This window comes from Aethalodelphis obliquidens, unplaced genomic scaffold (assembly GCF_003676395.1).
Source record: "Aethalodelphis obliquidens isolate GAN/ISIS:26980383/991018 unplaced genomic scaffold, ASM367639v1 scaffold103, whole genome shotgun sequence".
NCBI lineage: Eukaryota > Metazoa > Chordata > Mammalia > Artiodactyla > Delphinidae > Aethalodelphis > Aethalodelphis obliquidens.
The window spans coordinates 2,907,448-2,921,346 of record NW_020838047.1 but is presented as its reverse complement, the minus strand read 5'-3'; the positions used below and the strand labels follow the sequence as shown (position 1 = coordinate 2,921,346).

At 40.4% G+C, this 13,899-nt stretch overlaps 1 protein-coding gene across 1 annotated transcript in view; it reads right to left on the bottom strand.

The window, feature by feature from the left end:
• LOC113614758 (testican-3-like) overlaps positions 1-12,857 on the bottom strand; it is a 46,697-nt gene extending 33,840 nt beyond the window's left edge. Inside the window, exons 1-2 of the mRNA XM_027096519.1 lie at positions 12,845-12,857; positions 11,084-11,203 (exon numbers count right to left, since the gene is read on the bottom strand). Of these exons, the coding sequence (XP_026952320.1) occupies positions 11,084-11,203; positions 12,845-12,857 (133 nt within the window). The remainder of the gene's footprint in view (positions 1-11,083; positions 11,204-12,844) is intronic.
• Between the last annotated feature and the right edge of the window lie 1,042 nt (positions 12,858-13,899).

The following is a 13,899-nucleotide window of genomic DNA, read 5'->3' as shown; positions in this document are numbered from 1 at the left end:
GATTGTAATTAAACCATATCAGTAACTGTATAAAACGCAAATAATCTAAGCATATCAATTAAAATACAAAAATAAAATGCCAGGCTGAATAAAAAACCAAGGCTCAACTATATATTATTCTAAAGGAAACCATTAAAAAAATGGCATAGTAGATTGAAATTAATAGATGGGGAAAAAAATATCATGCAAACACTAATGAAAAGAAAGCCAAACTGATTCTACTAATAATATATTTGACTTCAGAATAAGGAATGTTACCAAGGTAAAAAGGGGCATTATATAATAATAAATTGTTCAGTAAGAAGACAAAACAACCCTAAATGCACTTGTTACCAGAAATGAAGCTTCAAAATACATGACAAGGGGATTTCCCTGGTGGTCCCGTTGTAAAGAATCTGCCTTCCACTGCAGGGGACGCGGGTTTGATTCCTGGTCCATGAACTAAGATCCCACATGCTGCGGGGCAACTAAGCCCGTGCGCCACAACTACCGAGCTCCCATCCTCAATGAGAGAGCCCGTGTGCTGCAAACTACAGAGCCCATGCGCTCTGGAGCCTGTGCGTCACAACCAGAGAGAAAAAACCCTAAGGCCACAACTAGAGAGAAGCCCGTGTGCTGCAATGAAAGATCCCGTGTGCCTCAACAAAGATCCTGCGTGCCACAGCTAAGACCCAACGCAGCCAAAAAAAAAAAAAAAAAAGAAAAAACAAAACACGTGACAAAAAAAAAAAAAAAAAAAAAAAGAAAAAACAAAACACGTGACAAAAAAATGAACAGAACTGAATGGAAGAACAGAAAACTTCCCAGTTATATCTGGAGACTTCAACACTATTCTATAAAAAAAAAATCAGTGGAACAAGTAGACGGAAAAGAGTATAGAAGAGCTGAACAAAATTTTCAACAAACTTGAAATAACTTCTACCGATAGGACACTCCAACGCATAATAACAGAATACAGGCTCCTTTCAAGTGCATTTGGAACATATTGTAAGCCATAAAACGGACTTTAACACATTTGAAAGAACTAAACCCACATGAAGTATGACATCAGAACGTAACACAATTACAGGAGAAATGAATCACAGAGAAACTCAAAAAACAGAGAGGTTAAAGAGAAAATAGAGGCATAGAGAATAAATGTGGCTTAAATAATTGCAAAGACGTTATTTTAATTCAGTAAGGAAATATGATCTATTGCCAGAATCCTATCACACGCCAATAAACTGGGGATGGTTTAGAGATTTAAGTGCAAAAATATATACATTAGAAGAATATCCATGTCAGTATTTTCTTAGGGAAGTCTCTCTCACAAACTAAGAGCTCTGAAATCAAAAAAGATGCTGTGAGAACGTATTTGCAATACGATAACGATTTAAAAGGTTAAAATGATGGAGAGTAATCAGCTTGCTGCCACGTACTGTGTATAGTGTGAGATCATTTACATTAAAAATGTTTATGTGAATATATATGCTTGTGTGAGAATGAAGTAGGATTGGAAACCATGTGTACCAGGTTGGTAACAATTTTCACCTCATGAGGGAAGGAACGGGTGGAGTTGGTAAAAGGACAATAATTCTCTTCATGTTCCTTCATGTGCATTAAAAAGGTAAGCATGTGAAGGGCTTCCCTGGTGGCGCAGTGGTTGAGAGTCCGCCTGCCAATGCAGGGGACATGGGTTCGTGCCCTGGTCCGGGAAGATCCCACATGCCGCGGAGCGACTGGGCCCGTGAGCCATGCCCGCTGGGCCTGTGTGTCCGGAGCCTGTGCTCCGCAACGGGAAAGGCCACAACAGTGAGAGGCCCGCGTACCGCAAAAAAAACCCAACAAACATATGTTACATGCAATTAAAATATATGATATTAAAAATTAAATAGGAAAAAACAATGTTATATATATGTTTCCTTCCCAGCTGTGATACATTAGAATAATTTAATACTCATTAATGTCTCAAAGGAATCATCATAAAATTAATCGCTTTTTAATTGGCTAGCCTGTGGCCCAAGGACCACTGTGGTGTCTAGAATCACTTGTTGCCACATTAAATAACCTATGGCAGTTATGTGTTTGAGCTATTTTATTTCCTTATTACACTTTGTCCCTTCGTTTTTGCTATCACTTTTTGTTGCTTTCAAGACATCTACTAAGCAAACATTCCAGGTTTTTGTGTATTACTCAACTGGAATTATTAGAGTAAAATTTGACAAAAATAATGCTTACTTATAAATGACTGAATATATATGACATATATATGGAATGTGAAACTTTATATTTTGTTTTCTTTTTCTGTACAGATTTAAAAAATCTCTGTTGGTTTTTTTTTTTGGGGGGGAGGGTACTTTATCCCTTTTTTTCTAGGTTCAAATAGTTCAAATTACTGGTTAAATGTGCTCTGAACACTCTACATGATTATATTTTGAAATTAAGGTATTTATTTAGTTGAAAATGGAATGTAATAAATTTGACAATAGTTCACTTACCCTGTGAGAAGCAACCAGCAGCCTACTTTTTAATGATTCCCAAGTTTTCAAAGCTAATAATGATTCCCTCTATTTGGAATACTACACTTCCTAAAGACTAGAGTCTCACCAAAATTTAGTGCTAGTAAATTCAACTGGATAATTTCCTAGGTTATAATAATGTAACAAAACATTTTTATTATAATACATCATTCACTTAGCACCTTATTTTATATTTATCGTTTCAATCTAGCTAAATAGGAAATACATAATTTCAATCTAGCTAAATAGGAAATACATAATTTCTATAAAATTATATCTAAATATTAAGACAATACCTTAATAATACTGAAGTGTATAATTAAATTTTATTATGGAGAGAGTTATTGGATCTACCTACTAAAAGAAGAAAATGCAGATAACAAACAAAACAAGCAGTGATCTGAATTTTCATTTTATTACTTGAAATAAGAAAAGAAAATTTATCCACCAACTTTAGAGACCTCTGTTTTCAAAAATGAAGTTCCCTGCTATACCTAGAGTGCTCTTGATCAAATTAAAATGGGACATTGTCTTTAAGCCATGTGATTCCAAATTCAACCTTCCTCTCAAGGCGAAGGCAGCAGACATAAAGTGTGTCATCTTGGTAAGAAATTAGAATGTGTTTGTTTACCTGGGTGTTAAGTAGTCTCTCACCTTGTCTGACTGAGCAAAGCATTTGGTGGGTAGGAAAGCAAAAGTAAGACGTTATCTTTTTTTTTTTTTTTTTTTTTTTTTTGTGGTACGCGGGCCTCTCGCTGTGTGGCCTCTCCCGTTGCGGAGCACAGGCTCCGGACGCGCAGGCTCAGCGGCCATGGCTCACGGGCCCAGCCGCTCCGCGGCGTTATCTTAATTAATCCTAGTCAGGCTGTTAATCTGAGGATTTTGCATATGATTCTGATGTCCAGATGCTTCCCAACTGACAAAAAGAAAATTAATATAGTATCTCTTTCAGAGACGGACAGGCATACATACATACGCACACAGACGCACACACACACAGACACACACACACACAACTGCAACCATATTAACAAACAAACCGTGGTATAGTGTTTCTGTTCTTAAATTTTTGGAGATTCAGATAAGAAAACAAAATATATCAAGCATACAGTTTAGACAGGCACAACATATATACTGAAAAAAGGCTCAAACAGTACTTTCATGGTATGATGATAACAGAATCAGAGGCCAAATAGATCTATTTCCTTCACCTTCTCATAAAATACATTTTAAGTTTTTTACCATCTTAGGCGCTTTTCTACGGTTATTCCTTTGTGACAGCTCTAAACTATACCCAAATAAAACATACCGAAGAAGCCTGATTTTTTTAATGTAAAGTAGACTTAAGTTGTTAAAAAATAATGGCAAACTTTACCAGCTTGGTTAATTTCTTAAGAAGCTATAACATTATCGATCTTTTTTGTCAACTGAAACCACTTAACTATGTAATATTTACACCATCCAAGATCAGATAAACAATCAATTCTTCTTGGGTAAGGGTTATAAAATCCTTTATGTAATGGCAGTGATAAAATCTGGTCAATTAAAAACTCAGGCTAGTGTCCTATTGTGTTTGAGAGTTAAGAATAACTACTACAATAACCAGTAGGAAAAGAAACCCACTATTTTCACCATACCTTATTTTGGGCAGTGTGACAAGATGTTTAACTAATGTAAAATGCATAGCAGCATTAATTTGGTAGCCAGTGTAAGAGGCTGGCAAGTTCCCCTTCCTTATAAAGCACAGTCCACATTCTGGGTTCACTGCCTTATAAAAAGAAGTAGGGTACCTTCTCGTTTAAGCTTCATCAAGCCTTGACCCGTTTATTTCAATCCCGCTACAGTCAGAGAGTTGCCCTCCTGGAACCTGCCTGTTCAGCAAACACGGGAAAGCAGCTACAAGCCACTTTATCACTCTTCTGAAACTAGACCAATTTTTAGATGAAAGCTTGTGATTAGATTTTAACTTATTCACTAAACAACTTGCTCCTGCGTCCCTACCGTGTGCCAGGGCTGTCTTTCTGGGAGCTGCGGATCCCACAGAAGAAAGTTCCTGGCCTCACAGAGCTTACGTTTTACTTGGAAATGACAGAAAACAAACTAGGAAACATCTGTATATCATGTAGTGACATATGCTATAAAGGAAAGTAAGCTTGTGTTGCTGTTTTACATGCGATGGGAGCGCAGCCCTCTGAGGCTGGATATTCGGGCAACAAGCTGGTGGAGGTGAGTGAGGACAGACCCCCGAAGGGAGCGTGTCCTAGGACCTCAAAACAGCAAATACAAAGCAAGTGTTTCTGATACATTGATCAACAAATCCTGTGAGACCTCCCAGAGCCCAGAGACATCAGGGCAATGGTGAGGGCACTACAGTCCTTTGTACTAACAGTTCTTAGCAATCTGGCTTAAGGGTAGGAATGAGGAGAGTGTATTCCCCACTCTTCATTCAGCTAAGGACCAGGAGTGGCTCTGCAATTAATATACAGTGAGCTGGGCTATAAGACTCGGATAAAGGAAAACAAGGGATTTCATGGCTTGATCTGTATTTCTACTCATCATAACAGTGCAGAAAAATTAATAATTTAAATTATATACATATAAAATAATAATAAAGAACTTAGACTATACGAATGTGCCGATTACTTTACACATGCAAAGTAGAGTAGTGAACTTCACATTGTTTAAGGACAAAAAGAATTGACAAAGCAGACCCGCGGCGACACCATTCTCCACTCTCCTGTGCCCACACTTCAGTGGCAGCCAGCGCCATCCCTGAACTCATTCTCTGACTCTTACTGTCTATTAGTCTATAAGGTTCGATCAAACAGATGTAAGTTTTCAGAGTTATTTTGTAAGAAAATAAATATTCTATTCACAAACAGTCTAACAACATAGAAAGTAAACTCTATATTTCCAGACAGTAAACAGGGGCCATTTTTATGAAAATTACCTTTGATTTAAACATCACTAGAGATACAGATCCATGAAAAGACAAGTATCTATCTCAAGGGTAACACGGTACGTGTTAAACAACAGATACTGGCACTTAAGCATACTTATTCGCACAACCAGAAAAATATACCCGTCTTGGCCCTCCCTTACATATTCGCCCCTGGCAATAATATTTCGACGTTTGAATGCAAACAAGAATTTTTCTCTGAATTGTTTTCCAGATCTGTCACTCTTTCTAGGTTAAACGGGAAGTTGGCTGGTGACGCATAAGGCAGGTATTCTGACCACTCAAAACGCAGTGACCTGCCGCCCCCCCCCCCCCAGGATGGACTTCATTCTACTGTCCCCTCATTGTACAGCGAGTGTTGCAGTCTAAAGTTGGGGTGCAGGTCAGGATGGGGGCTTCCCGTCCCCACGAAGGGACAGACTAGGGGTCCGAGGATGGACAGGAGGGGACGGACTCTGAGAGCCTGGCCGCAGACAACCGTAGGCTCTGGGGAAGGTCAAGACCCACTCCCTCTAGCCCTGGCACCGCGGGCTGGGTTCCACGATGGAGGCCAGCCCAGCTAAGGGACCCGCGGGGGGTGAGTGGCCTCTTTCAAGTCTCAGAGAACGGGGGCTTTCCTGATGCTTTGAGGAAAAGCCAAAGGGAGGCTCTTCCCACCTCGTGAGAGATGGCTGCCAACGAAGGGTCGGCCCCCAACAGACGGGCCCCAGTGAGCAGACGAAGGAAGGTCAGCGCATGGAAAGGACCCAACAGCCGGAGGGAAAAATCAATGACACGAGGAGCTGAGGGAGTGAGGAGACAGCCCACTTACATTTAAACACACACTCGGGTACCTCCGGGCGCACACATTTAAAAGTACACAACTGCTCTGTAGACCGAAAACCGTAATTTCCCGGCTAAGCCATCCCGCACGTGCATTGTAGGTGGGCAGCAAACTAGTGGCCCAGACGACACATCAGAACACAGACCAGAGCCGTGAAAGGGCGGAAATTCTGCGTAACATAGAGACGTCTGCCGGGTCTCACATTCCTGCTTGGTAGGTAAGCGGGTCAACCGCGCAGAGAAGCATTTCCGAAGTCCTCAGTTTTGCTGCCTCTTAATGCCCACTGCCCTCTTCCCCGACATAGGTGCTTCTAGCCCTGCTCACCCCTTCCTGGAAAGGAAAAGCCTTCTTCTGTTTGCAGTGAGACGCTTGCAAGTCTGAGGTTGAGGTATTCTCCCCATCGCAAGAGTCTTTAAATAAAGTCTCTCTTTACTTAGTCTGGGTTTGTTCCTCCCTTTTTTCCCCCCCGAGACATGGATGGTGGATCGGATGGGGATCCCACATGTCCGAAGCAAGGTCCTGCAGTGACACCCCACCTTGTGGTGGATGGTGGGCAGGACACGCGGCCCGCTTCGCTCTGCGCTTGTTCTTATTTGACATTTTTACGGTGTCCTGAACACCCCTTGGGCCCCACTGTCTTCACCCTGGGCTTCTCTGCTCAGTCCCGACCCTCCGCCCCTGCGGTCACTCAAGCTCAGGGCTCTGCCCCATCAGGGGCAGGTCTCGAGAGGTTCAGGGGCTCCAGGAGCAACCACCTTGGTCTAAAAAAGCTCATTTTGTTAAAAATATAGTTTTATCCTAAGATAAAATTTACCCTAAGATAAAATTTATCCTAACACTAATTTACAAAACCTGTATAAGATAAAATCTACACAGATACAAAAAATGGTGAAATGTTCCCCCCAAAATTATTTGTCATGGTCACTGCTGGCTAATATTTAAAGGGTGTATTTATTCACATAATATTTTAAAATTAGTATTAAATATTATACTGGTACAAAACTAAAATGTGATTTCTTTTCTTCTCTAATGACAAAATTTTCCTGGATTATTGGTCTACTCTTGAAAAGAGACTGTAGGGCTTCCCTGGTGGCGCAGTGGTTGAGAGTCCGCCTGCCGATGCAGGGGACACGGGTTCGTGCCCCGGTCCGGGAAGATCCCACATGCCGCGGAGCGGCTGGGCCCGTGAGCCATGGCCGCTGAGCCTGCGCATCCGGAGCCTGTGCTCCGCAACGGGAGAGGCCACAACAGTGAGAGCCCAGCGTACCACAAAAAAAAAAAGAGATTGTAAAATAAGTTTTTCTTTGTCTTCTGGGCAATCTGCCTGAATGGTAAACATTCTGTGTCCGATCAGAATATTTTCCTGTGCCTTATGTTTATCTTAATTATTAAAATTATTATCTTAATTATTAAAAAGAGACTCAGAAGCCAACTATGTATGTTTACAAGAAAGACACTGAAGTCTAAGTAATAAAGAAAGACTGACAATAAAATGTTAGCAAGTATATCAGGCAAATGTAATAAATTTGAAAGTAGGAGTGGTAATATTACTATCCGATAACGTGAAACCTATGCTAAAAAGTGGTAAGTAGGGTACAGTGTAACAAAATAAAGGGATAAGAAGCATAATTAATGGATAAAACAGAAATAAATCCATATATCTAAAACACAGAGCAGCAAACACATACAGCAAAAAGCACAAAAAGTACTAGAAGGACCTATTTAAATACAATTATAATGTAAGCCATCAATATGGATTTCTCAGAATTCAACATATAAGCTGACATAACTTAGGACGTTTTTTTGTTTGGTTTTGTGCTATGGACTGAATTGTGTCCCTCCCTCTCAAATTCATGAATATGAAGCTCTACCCCCCAAAGTGATGGCATTTGGAGGTGTGGGCTTTGGGAGGTGATTAGGTCATGAAGGGAGAACCTCATGATGCGATCAGTGGCCTAAAAGACAGACTCCAGATCTCTCTCTCTCTCTCGCTCGCTCTCTCTCTGCCTTGTGAGAAGACAGCTGTCTCCAAGCCTGGAAGTGAGCCTTCACCCAGACCCCAATCTGCCAGCACCTGATCTAGGACTTCCCAGTCTCCAGAATTTGAGAAACAAATGTCTAGTGTTCAATCCACCTGGTCTAGGGTATTTAATTATAGTAGCCTGAGCTAAGACATTTTATTTTGTTTTGCTGTGCAAAAGCCCCGCCAACCTTTGCCAATATTTTGTGAACAATTCACTACTAAAAAAGGAAATAAAAATTAGATTAACAATGAAATGTAACAGCATGCTCACCAGAATGAACAGTTAAAAAGAATGGTAGTAATTTTTTTACTTCCAGGGATCAAGGCAAAAGTTAACTCTTCGTGCTTTGCTGTTAGAAATTAGGAAGGCCCTAAGCTTTTTGCAAAGCAGTCTGGTAACATCTATTATTGTTTATAATTTGAAATGCGAAGTAATATTGACCTATTACTTCGACTACCTGGAATCTTCCTTACAGAAATAAAAGCCTACCAATTAACCGCAGAAGTGATTGAGAAGGAGAAAATAATCATTCCTAGGGGAACAAGTGCTTGATTAAATTATGGTATATCCACACAATGTAGTATTTTGATGGCTTCTTTGCTTCATCCATCCATTAATTCTACTCAGTTTTAACGTTAGTGAATGCTACGTGTCAAATTATTCTACATTCTGATGATACAATGGCGATCTCTCATTTATGGTTCTCTAGTGTGCAGAGAGAGAGAAAATAAACAAAAAATGTGTAGATGAATATTATAGTAGACGGTGAGAGATGCTATGGAGGAAAAACAGGACTAGAAAAGAGATGGGGAGCCCAGTACTGGAGGGCCGGTGTCAGGAGAGGCTTCACCCAGCGGTAGGTGGGTCTCAGGAGCTGAGGGACTCGGCCACTCCCCATCTAGGGACTTGTCTTATCTTTCAACAGCTTCCTTTTGGAGATTTACTCCCTTTGGCCTCTGACCCCTTCAGGCTCTATAAATAATCCTCTACCTACTGTTTCACTGATTCTGCAAAGACATTCAACTCCCAAAGGGCTTCCTGTTAATTCGCCCACAATATTAAGACTGTCTCATTTTTTGTAAGAAAAAGCCAGAAAGGGAAATAATATTTAGGAATGTGTACAATTAACCAGGCATTGTACTGCGTGTCCTACAAGATCTCCTTTTATCCATTTCCAAATACAGGAGGGATTATTAGTCTTAACTAAGCTCAACAGATAAAGGTGAGAGTGAGAAATAAAAATATCCAAGTATGTGTATTGGGAGAACAGGTGTGGACATGAATCAAAAAAGTCAATACGGAAGGATCTGGAACAAAACTTTACATTACGCCAGACATGAATACAGGGGCAAACATATTTTATTATTTCTATTAAGTAAGATCAGGCATCTTACTTACTCTCAAGGCATCAAAAAATTAGCTTCTGTCAAAAATTTAAACGATAATTCTGGAGACAAGCCTGGAAGCACTCCTACGAGGTAGGGAAATACTGTGGTTTCTTTGAGGACTTCCTAAGAAGCATATAGATGTGTCCACCACACATTCACACACAATTATTATGTTTTTCTATGAAAGCTGAACGAAAAATAATGATTACATTCTTTTGAACACAAATACGATCCGTAAACACCAAGCACTGGGATTACAGAAAATTCCTTGGTGACAAGAAAACAAATGGGGCATTTTAGGAAACATAGATTAGAGACGGCCGTGCCCTCTTATCAAGTGATTCTGTTAGAAACGGGTAGCTGAGGGTTTGAGTGGGAGTTCACGGCCTCATGGCGATCAGCAGCGGGCACTGGGCCCTTCTATTGTCAGCGGGACGCTGCCCCTGGTCACTGTCCCACCTTCGCCCCTTGCATCTTAGAGCGAATGAGGCGGTCTTGGAAAGCTCCCCCCAGTTAAGCTCAGGTTTCAATATCTTTCTTTTACATGCATGAAAAATGTTATAGATATTTTTTATAAATGAAAAAATATAAAGTGAAGAGTTCATAAAATTATTCACAGCAAGTGCACTACTTCAGGTTGCATTCCTATTTCTAAGAAATTAAAACACACTTTTATATAGATTATATAGACGAAAGAATCATGTAAGATTCAGTTGGCTCTTATTTCCTTCTTTCTTATTTATTTATTTATTTATTTTTTTGTGGTACGCGGGCCTCTCACTGTTGTGGCCTCTCCCGTTGCGGAGCACAGGCTCCAGATGCGCAGGCTCAGCGGCCATGGCTCACGCGCCCAGCCGCTCCGCGGTATGTGGGATCTTCCCGGACCGGGGCACGGACCCGTGTCCCCTGCATCGGCAGGCGGACTCTCAACCACTGCGTCACCAGGGAAGCCCTTCCTTCTTTCTTTGATGAATCTGAATTGCAGCGTGGTAAACATCCTGTTTCTACTGACATACTTGGGTCAAATCAGAAATGACTAAGGTGGAGGAGGGCTAATCGTGTTGTTTAAAAATCTAAGCACTTCAAAATTATTACCTTTGCTCCCCGTGTTGTTCTACTCTTTAGCACTTCAGCCAAAATACTGGAAAATATTCCTACTCTTTCAATTCAACTGGAAGCTCAATGCTGTCTCTAATTCCTTTTCCAATCGGAGTTGTCACAAACGCTTTATTTCCTTGCAAAATACATGTCATGGCTGAGCTTGGAAGTAAAAACAATGTTCAGACTTCTGTTCAGCATCTAAGTAAACAGTAAACTTTCACCTAAGTGATTCACTGGACATAAAATCCCATATCAAAGACAACGACACACATCAAATTTAGAAGCCTTACTGCTTCTCTCCGGCCGCAGCGATGCTTTCGTCTTCTTGTTCTGGCCTCCACTCTCATGCAGGGCCTTGAACCAGTCCCGCAGTCTGCTGGCCATCTCCCTGAGCTCCAGGTCACTGCAGGCTGAAAACAAAGAGGAACGACACAAAGCCTGAAGAGTCACTGAGCATCACGTCAGAGCCACTTCTCAAATTATTCCAATACCTAAAAGGTAACAACCACTAAAAGGGGAAAACAAATACAGTTGCTAATTGTGCTTTAGCCTTGAAGAACGAAATATGTGTTTGCAACATAACAAGATGTAACATAACAGTAACATTTCTTTAATAAAGAAATATGACTAGTGGAATTCTGCCTGCACTCTTCAGAGGCTCTGCCTGTTAACATCACATGGATCTAGTCATAATATTTACGTACTGAACACATCACGGGAAGATGCTGGTGGATCGTCTGGGGAAATAAGGGGCTGAAAAACCAAAATGAATACGTACACATTTATTATTGGCTCTACCTATTATAACAGCTTATGATTTATAAACCTGCATTAGTATGTGCAACGTATGTAGGAATCATCAAATATAAATACGTGCTTTTTATTTGGTTTAATCTTAATCCTACATATTTTTTGACCACAGAAAAGGAAGAGCTCTTATTTGACATTAGGAAAGATTGGAAAATATTTAAGAAAATGATATCATATTTCTGTTGTAAAAGAAAGGTGTTAGCAAACTCTGACATTTGGACTTAATTCCTCTTTTCAAAATATTGTTATTTACCAATAATTATGTTCTTAAAATTAGTCTATACAATAAGAGTAGCAGAATATATGTTATAAATATGGATGCGTGTGTGTGAGACTAGTGCTAAAATACGGTACGTTAAATTCAGTAATTTGTTGCCAAAATATTTTGAAAATATAAGAAATACTTATTTATATTGTTACCGGAGACCTCATTCCTCTTCAAGTAACTAATGTGCAATTTCCTGAACCAAGTGCCCTTTAACAGACTCAGAGTGTTAAAAACAGTAATTTACACAATGATATTAAAGTGTTACATTACACTTAATATATGCTATACACATGATATTACAATATGTATTATATATAATGTAACATGTACAACATAAAAAATATAGTACAGTGTACTGAAATATAATTTAAGAATAATCTAAGACCACTTCCTGGTATTAAATAAAACTGCAGGTTAATAGGCCCTCACGGTACCCAGTGAGGTGGAAGACCCGTATCAGCAAATCACTGTGACATTTCAGGACCCTGGAGGCATGAAACAAGACCCTAAAACAGCTGTGGAGGTAGAGCAACACCAAGTGCCGTGTGCAAAGAATAAAGACTTGGAATGTCTTCAGACTTTTCAGGAGTAACACTGACAGGCAGAAAGACAACTGTTAAATTACTTCGTAGTTTATACTGGGAATCCTACATCCAGAGAAATCAGGTGGGAGAGTAAGCTAAAGATATTTGAAATATACAAGATCCCAAGATTAACCACCCACATCACCTTTCCCCAGGAGCCACTGGAAGATGTGATCCATCAGAGAGAGAACTGACGACTGGATGTGAGACACAGGAAATATGAGCCTTCGGCGAGAAGTTAGGCAGTTTCTGGGACAACGGGTAAGAGCGTCCCGGGACACGTGCTGTGGGTTTGAGCATCGCTGGTCGAGGGTTAGGGCTGCAGGATTTACAGCTATCATTTCATCCAGGGAAACAACGAGCTACGTGAAGGTGGAAGAAAACATTACCTTTACAGGTCATGTCCAGGCTGGCTGAGGCTGAGGGACGGAGACAAAGAGTCCCTCTAATGTGACCGTGGACACTCCAGCCCGCAGCTCTGTGCCCACAGACACCCAGGCGAGAGTCTGCTGACTCCACAAACTACTATGCAGAAGAAGACGAAAGCCTACCTGAAGAAAGGCATTCTTCTACATAAGCGCATATGCTCATTTACCTGACACTTATCTCTGGAGGGAAAAGACAAGGCTGGTGAGGCTAGTTCTCTCCAGCAGGGGGGAAACCAGATGAGGGAAGGAAAGTGCTGTGAGGCAGTCTTATGTTTACTGTTCATCTCTTTTTTCCTATTCAATTGTGTGCTTAAACCCCTATTAACATTCAAAAAAAACCATAAAGTTTTAAATTTCTTTCAAGAATTAATTACAATGCTTCCAACCCTTCACCCAGCATTTCTCTCTCTTAAAAATTATCTTGCAGGTGTAACACACATACACAAGCTTATTTAAATTGCACAACGCCATTTATTCAGCACTTCTCTAACAGCAGGGGCGTTAACAACACTGCTAATCAGCAGTGGCCTGGTGGTGTAAGCCAGGGACATCCAGCCCCAATGAAGCTCTGAGTCATTAATACGTTAAGAAGGTCATTATGTAGAGACTTGGGACAATACCTACACTACAGCTTCTGGTGAAAAAAGATGAACACAAAAGATGTCAGGTACACTTCCGTTTGTATAAAAAGGGAGGAAAATGTGTTTGTTCATGTATGCCTAAAATATCTCCGGAAATACACAGGAGAGATTGAGAGACTTTCGCCTCTGCAAGGGGGATGGGGGAGAGGAGATCCAGGTTGGTGGAGACGTCTGTGTATGTACATTTATACTTTTATTTTTTCCCACCCATATGATAGTCCTTTATTTATATATTTATTTATTTAACTTTCATTTATAATTTTAAACATTACACCATGTTAATGCATTACCTACTTTAAACAAATAAACATTCAAAAATGAATTTTAGTTCTCTTTCCTTTATCCACCTTGTATTTTTCCCAAACCACACCCAGC